This window comes from Battus philenor, unplaced genomic scaffold (assembly GCF_028537555.1).
Source record: "Battus philenor isolate CCGP_79_NKW_IND1 unplaced genomic scaffold, ilBatPhil1.0.hap1 SCAF_25, whole genome shotgun sequence".
NCBI classification, from domain to species: domain Eukaryota; kingdom Metazoa; phylum Arthropoda; class Insecta; order Lepidoptera; family Papilionidae; genus Battus; species Battus philenor.
The window spans coordinates 2884657-2892820 of NW_027181688.1; the positions used below are offsets into that span (position 1 = coordinate 2884657).

Genomic DNA, 8164 nt, shown 5'->3' on the forward strand with positions numbered 1-8164 from the left:
TACACCCTCCTACTTTCACTTTCTCTCTCTCATTCTACTCTCTTTATTTCCTCTTTTACTCACACACATTGGCCTCTCATCCCTCGCCACACTTCGTGTTACACGGTTTGGTTTTGACTAATTACGTCAACCATCACCTTAAAATAAAACCGCAAGAAAGTATCTCCTGTCCAGTGTTTTCTTCCAAAAGCTAAGCGATGTTGACGCAAGTCACAAATGCTCTTACTTACTTCCACTTAGCAAGCCACTCTTATCTCTCCATTTACGGGACAGCAATTAATTGCGTGTAAATTATTACATAAATAACTAGAGAAAAAAAATTGTTTTGCATAAAATCAAAAAAGAAATATTGAATAAAAGTAAATAAAAATGGTAATTATATTTGTTTATTTATTTACATTTTATTTTACACCATAGATAATATAAAAAAAAATAATTTACATTTACAAGTACAAGAGGCGGTGTTATCGCTCGAGGCGATCTCTACCAGACATCGTTTGAATGGAGATGAGAGACATGAAGGAGAGGGCAGTTGAGGGTGTACATATATACAAATACATATCGTAACTATACACACAAAAATATATACAAACATACTTATATTTACACATATACATACCTATATATGTATTTACGTGGAAAAGGTATTAAATAAATACGATTTAGTAAACGCTACAAAATATCTTGTTTTAAAAGCCTAGGAAGGGCTTTTTTACCATTTTTTTTAATTGCTGATAGCGATAGCGCATCTTATTGGTTCTGGTAACTTATTCCATAACCTGACAGCGACAGAGATAATAAATTTGAAATGTAAATTATAAAAATCTCTACGAATTGTGGCGAAGCATGGGAGGAGATGTGTAAAACAAATTTAAATAAAAATAAAATGAAAAAACTATTGATAATTATAGCCCTGTTCATAAAATAAGATACGAATAGCGGCAGCCATAAGAAAAAAGAGAAATAAAAGTAGCAGAGTAATTTTCGAGTTTTATTCTTAAAAATTCCAATGCATCATAATTGTATTGTTAACAAGATATTGCTTTTTAATAAAAATTAACTTGTTGTGCAATAAATTGTAACTTTTTAAAATTTATTGCACAATAATTAAGAGTCATTATAGTACCGAGCGATAAATATTGCACATCGACCTTTGGAAAGAGACAATCGACTAATTTCGGCTTCGCGGCGCATTATCTCTGTCCCACACTACCTATGTGAAGTTTTGTCAGTCGTGCGACAGAGATAACGTTCTACGAAGTCGAAATTTGTCAAATGTCTCTTTCTAAATGCCGATTTGCAATATTTATCGCCGGGTATTGTACGCGAGAGTTTATTGTAAAACATTTTGAAACAATAGAGTAACTAATTTTATATAGCTTTCGCAAAGGTCGTCACTATTTTCGTTTTATTTATTAATATTCATAGTTAATATGTACATAGACAAGATAAGATATTAACACAATGAAGTTACTAACTTAATAAAGCCTTTGCAAAGGTATTCAAGCTTATTATTTATTTATATTGCCAACGTCACGTCACTATTTTCGTTTATTTATTAATATTCATTACTAATATGTACATAGACCAGATAAGATATTAACACAATGAAGTTACTAACTTTATAAACCCTTCCTATTCAAGCTTATTATTTATTTCTATTGCTAACCTTACGTCACTATTTTCATTTTTTTAATTATATTCATTATTAATATGCACATAGACAAGATTAGATGTTAACGCAATGAAGTTACTAACTTTATAAACCCTTCGTATTCAAGCTTATTATTTATTTCTATTGCTAACCTTACGTGACTATTTTTCTTTTATTGATATTCCTATGCATAAAGACTAGATTATTATAAGTACCTGGTCTAAAAAATAGTTGCCAAGTTTTACACCTAAAGTAATCATTTGAAAACGTACACTTTATTACTGAACTCCCCCTGAAGTCTTGGATTGAAAAAAATCTGATCTAAAGTGGCCACTATATTGCGAATATTCCTACCAATTTTAACCTTCTTAAAATTTAAAATTTTAAGTTTTATCGTTCCAGAGATATCCTGATAAGACATTGAATAGGCAATAATCTCTTATACTATACATAATCGATATAATATATAAAAAATATATATACATATACATATATACATATCATGGTACGTAGAGGGCGTTGCTGTCGGTCCTTTGGAAACTTATATCACAGATAATTAATTCACAAAGTGTGAGTTATATATTGTATTCCAGAAATCGAACTTACGACCTGTGATCGCCAGTCACAGTCATCTGTCGCTGAGCTATCACTACTCACATATAGTGGTATAGATATAGTGTATCTAAAATCTACTAAATCTACCGAACTAAAATCTGAATACTGGTATTCGATATTTGAAATATCGGGAAACCGGCATCAGAACCGGTATTATTGATAAAAAATTACTAGTTATATTCTTACTTACCTCAGTTGTTATATTGAATTGTTAACAAAGAATATATGAAATCCAATAAATATTGTTCTGAAATGAGTAGATATTATTTATTTTATTACACAGAGTAGGAGTAGATAGATACACAAAAATGTGCAAGTAAAAAATGTACATATTAAATTGTATGGTTACATTTTACATTTAATAGGTTAATATGGCATCATGTAATTAAAGAAGCAAGAAATATGAAATAGTATAAATAACTTGCGTTTTGTTTAATACAGTATGCTTCTAATCAATCTAAAACAATCGTTTCAATATCAAGCGAGGGTCGAATTTTCGTACAAATATTACCAGCCGCCGAAAAACTTCTTTCTGATTCTACACATATCGGCACTATTGTTATTAAGAAATCATACACATTTTGTAAATACGTTTCATTTGTTCCTGTTTTTATTCGGAAAAGATTTTAATACAATGAATTACTGTCTTCAAAAAAAAATTGTATTTAACCGATATTATTTTAAATTATATTTATATTGTGCATGAATTCAATTTTTATCAACTAATGTTATATCGAAATACCGGTATTTTTATATAAATACCGGTTTTTCATACCGGACAAAAATCGTCCAGGATTCCGGTATTCAGGATCCTAGAATCCTGGTAGAGTATGCTCTGTATATAGTATATCGATTAACATATTGTCAAATTTATTCTTTAAGAGACTTTTTAACAATACGATTATATCGTCTATTAAACATTGATCTACATCGGATTTAAAAACTGGTATCCTTGTCAAAAAATCAATCGCTAATTTAAATTGCCCAATCGAATTATGGACTAATCAAAACACCATCTGCAAATATTTAACCATGTACGATCCTTGAATTGTTGGAAGTGTTTTATACTAATGCAATTAATGGTATAAATACCGTCGGATTATCAGTAAAGACATCAGTGTCTTCGAGCAAGATCTCAATACTTATCGCCATGAAGGTAAATAAACATTTAATTTTTTTTCCATTTCCAAATTTAAAAAAATTATCTAATGTCATCCTGATCATAACTAGCTTGAAACCTCTTTTGTATTAAGCCTTTACCTTTATTATTAAAAATATTTTCATCATTATCATTTTCAACTGTAGAACGTGGGATATAGGCATCTCCCATAGATTTCCAATAGTACTGGTTGGTAACGGTCTTCAGCGTCTTCCGATGACCTTCACAAGGTCATCTGTTTAACAAGTTGATGGACCATCATTCATCATCGTTATGTCTTGAGGGCATCTTATTTGATGATGATTGCTACCAGCACTCACACACTACCATAAATGATTAACGTCGTTTAAATTTATTCTGGTAAAATTTTCTGTTTTAACTATTTTTCTAGTTACCCTTCTTAAATTTAACGATCAAAATTTTTCAGATATTTGCAGTAATCGCGATTCTTGCTACCTCGGTGGCTGCTAAAGGATCTGGACCATATTTACCAAGTGGTTGGAGGCCAGAGGGACCTGCTTTCTACCTACCATCCGAAGTTGAGGTAATGGAAACCCAAGATTCTAAACTATCACGCTGTCTGTATGAGAAATATCTCTTTATATGCGGATTTACTTCATTTTGGGGCATACATGTAATATAAGATTGCAAGTAACAAATTTCGTTCCTTAATAATTAAGTTCTGTAAGTCCATGATTTAAACAGTTCATTTAACATTAAATTTCCATCATAATCTAGATTGCTTAGCAACATTGTTTCATCTCATTGATAAAGATATATTCTTTTATATAGAAACCAAAAGAGAACCAGTTCAAAGATGTCGTATTCCAAGAGACGGAGGCATCTGGATCAGATTCTCTTCGGGAATACGGTCCGCCGAAGGTGGAGACAATTTTCTTAGAACCTTCAAAACAAGGATTACCAGATATTGTCACGGAGCAAGCGTTCGCAGTAATTGAAGCGAAGGTTGAAAAGAAAGAAGAATCAGCTGTTACTGAAGTCGAAGCTACTGTGGAGGATTCGGAAGGTAAAATTAATTTATATCATTCTGTCTTTAGTAGCATCCCTTATTGATCAAAATAAACATTCTTCATTTAATCAAAGTTACTAAATACGCCGATCCTCACTATTCAGTTTTTATTTATTACACTATTATGATATAGGGCGGTGGATCTGCCATGACCGGGCTAGCGAATAGGGTTGCGGCTTCGTGATCACCGTTCACTTTTCCGGTGATCAAAAGGTTTTCCAACCACTTGTCACCGCTTTCATTTGCTTCTATCACCAGATCTTGACCTCGTTAATGCTTAATTAGTTTGTGTTTTGTGTATGTTAAAGTTCAAGCCAAAGCCCCATATAAGTATATGGTGAATATCAGCGTGATTATTACCATTTCTCAGTCTTAGTTGAGATATGAATAGCTGATAAATTTATTTAAATATGGAAACAATAAATTTATGGCAAACATATTATAAAAAATGTCTGGACATTGCATGGAAAGGCCAAAAAATACTTGGCTGAAGTTTTATTTTTCCATTCGTCGAAAAGCTTTCTATATAAATTTGTTTAGACACTAGACAGTAATAATCCTTATATATATATATCGACAAAATATCACTTTGGTCTCGTTTCTGTTCGCCGATATAATGTTAGGGTCAACAATTCCTTTTTCATTAATATATTATCACTTATTTCAGCAAACCTAAGTCAACAATCGCTTGTACAAGAAGTGGTTCCTGTAACAGAAGTACTAGCTTATTCTGAAGGAACAACTTCACTTGTTGAAGTTGAAGTTAACACAGAACCTGTTGATCTTCAACAAACTGTCGAAGCGACAACTCAATCCGTAGCAGATGGTATTTCCTCTGTGATCGAGGTTACTGAGAAAGTTACAGAACAAGAAGTAAATGAGATTAGCGGAACCCAACAAACACTTGTACAAGATAAGATCGAAAATGCACAGGAAGAGAATGTGAACGCTAACAGCGATATTCTGTCTGTATATCAAGAGAAAGAAGTGCAAGAAGTACAGACAGTGGAAGCAGAAGTACAAAAAGTGGAGACCGAAGTCAAGCGTGTAGAAGCGGAAGTGCAGAAAATAGAGACAAAAGTAGAAACCTTCGAAACAGAAGTAAAAGCTGTTGAACAAATAGTTCAAAATATTCCGGAATTGTTGATAAATATCGACAACGAAATCAAACAACAACAGGTAGACTTAATAACGTATTTTTTTATAATAATCTTTGTCATCATTTCACCAGTACGACGTCCTCTGCTGACCAAAGGCCTCCCTCATTTGCAATAATACCGGTCGAAAGCGGTCTGCTTCCAGAGACGATCTTCTGGCCATCTTAACAATGTCTTCTTTCAACCTTATGGATTGACGTCCTATGCTTCAGTTATACTATTAAGAGATCCTGTACAAACGGGAAATGGTTGTCGCTGGTGATAAATGAAAACGACATAGCCAAAAAAGTATTTTTTTCGTTTTCTTACCTGATTCTATAAAAGATTTTGTTTTATATCTCTGAGTTATTCAATATAGGATACCTGTCCGCTATAGAGTCAACGAAAGGGTTACCACAGACTAACACTGTACAGTTTACTTTTTACGCCTATCATTAAAACTATCGGAACGCTGTCGCCTATTAGCTTCGTTTTTATCACGATATTATGTCTAAAAGGCTTAGAGTTGAACTGGAGCTCGTATATATTTATAGAAAAACATACCACCGCGATACATTACCATAAGTACGATATATCATCCATGAATTTACCTCCAAAGCTGTGTTATGGGGATTGGAAGAGGACGTGGTGTGATCACCTTATATTTAGCTGTCGATGATAATGTGTACCATCGTCACTTGCGTTTCTTACCTAGAAGCATTAATGTTACATCATTAGTTATATTGTATCGTTCACGCTCCATGTTACTGGCCACAATACTTTTATGATAAATCATTCTAGTGTGTTCGAATTCAAATTTAAACACCGATTAGAATTCGGACATCATCAGTGATGCGATGGCTGCAGATGATTATGATCGTGTAACTGTAAATACTTCATACATATGTGAATACATCGTCTTCGATCACTCTTGGCTATCATCTTCCTCGCCAAAGTGCTCGGACGGTGGCTCCGTTCGCTAAGCGCGTATTATATCATTAATCATAATACCCTCTAAAGCCTTAACTCCCAATGTAGTTCAGGTAGACCCCCAGGGTCACAGTTGGCGTGACTGAAAAATGGGAGTTCACATGTTTTCGATTGTGAAGAACTAAGATGTTGACTTGACTTTATCTATAATTGTAGGCAGCAAAAACTTGCATATTCTATATTCAACGTGCTGAGACAAGGTGTAGCTGTTGGCGGTCCATCAGAATCAGCTAAATTTTGAAAGTATATGAGAAAAAGGTTGAGAGCCTCTGCTCTAGAGTATATAAGGCATTGTGGTTTAATGACACGCAACTGTCAAAAAAATGCAAGAGAGATAGACTTATATTAAAAATATCATCAGTTTTAATAAGTTTTTCATTTTCAGGTTGAAAATGTCCAAGAATTATCTCTCGCTAAACTTCCTTTACAAACATTCGGGTAAGACATTTAATAATTTGACATTAAAGGTTCGATATTAACTTCTGCACAAATAATTCAAAATTAAAATTATACATATACAAGTTGTTAAAAATGTTTTTTTTTTAATATTATGATAATGTGCAGTTTAAATATTATTAATAATAACTTTTTGAACATGGTAAGCCGTAAATTCAATAAAGAATCTATTTTAAAGTAAAGACACACAATTTTAGCCAATATAGTCAAATTCAATGTAAAACTTTCGTTACTTCGTATCAAATTCAAATTTATTGCTTATCTATGATAACCATGTTAGTGACTTCTTTTAGGTTATAGGTATAATTTAATTAACATTAAGACTATGGCTGGATAACAATTTGTTCATCATAATATGCATATACAGCTCAAAAAAAATCCAGTTTAATTGTTTTAATTTATGACTTAACTTACATTATTGACAACGCTTCCATTTTACAGCTCTCTTGAACAGGCTCCTGAAGGGTTCTTAGAATACGGTCCCCCTGGATTCAAAGAGTATGGACCACCTAAAGAAGATCTGAATGCTACTCCAGAGGTAATGTTGTGACCCAGATTTTTCCTAAACACACGATATAAATTACAAAATAGACATAAATTTGCCTATTAACTCTTTCTACACTGCAAAAACAACATAAAATCTGTATGTAAATTATTTAAAAACTTATATTGTTCGCAGATTGTCCTTCCTGCAGTGCAGACTGTAGAAAACAATGAAGCTAGGAAGAGACGATTCTCTCCAAAATTTAGGTAATATTATATTTGAATATATTTAAAACGATAATGATTATAATTGTTTTAATTTGTCTCCATCAAAATGTCTGTATATTTTTGTGGATGTTAAATTATGATAAATTTAAATACACATCAAGTAACTTGAATTAATATCTTCAATAATTATAATCCATTTGTGTATCTTTCATATTCATTATTTTCAATGTAATAACGATACTTAAAAAACCTTTATATTTCAGGGCCACGAGAAAGGCAAACAACCATTAAAACTTTAAATAATGATGACCGGACCTGCACATAAATATTTTATATAACTTGATGTAATAATTGCAATTGTAAATAAAGAACGAACTTTATTTATTTATGATTTATTATTTTATACATTTTGT

The 8164-nt window shown here is 32.2% G+C and overlaps 1 protein-coding gene across 1 annotated transcript; it reads left to right on the forward strand.

The window, feature by feature from the left end:
- Positions 1–3419: 3419 nt before the first annotated feature.
- On the forward strand, positions 3420–8126 carry LOC137924857 (uncharacterized). Its single transcript, XM_068768239.1, has 8 exons — positions 3420–3425; positions 3856–3972; positions 4221–4455; positions 5126–5637; positions 6970–7022; positions 7482–7578; positions 7720–7790; positions 8015–8126. Exons 1-8 carry the CDS (start codon positions 3420–3422, stop codon positions 8040–8042), a joined length of 1119 nt encoding a protein of 372 aa, XP_068624340.1. The 3' UTR covers positions 8043–8126.
- The last annotated feature ends 38 nt before the right edge of the window (positions 8127–8164 follow it).

Excerpts from the sequence above, each read along its gene's own strand:
- LOC137924857 (XM_068768239.1), top strand. Across the intron at positions 5,638-6,969 it reads ACGAAATCAAACAACAACAG|GTTGAAAATGTCCAAGAATT; the intron begins GTAGACTTAATA and ends TTTCATTTTCAG. Across the intron at positions 7,023-7,481 it reads CTTCCTTTACAAACATTCGG|CTCTCTTGAACAGGCTCCTG; the intron begins GTAAGACATTTA and ends TCCATTTTACAG.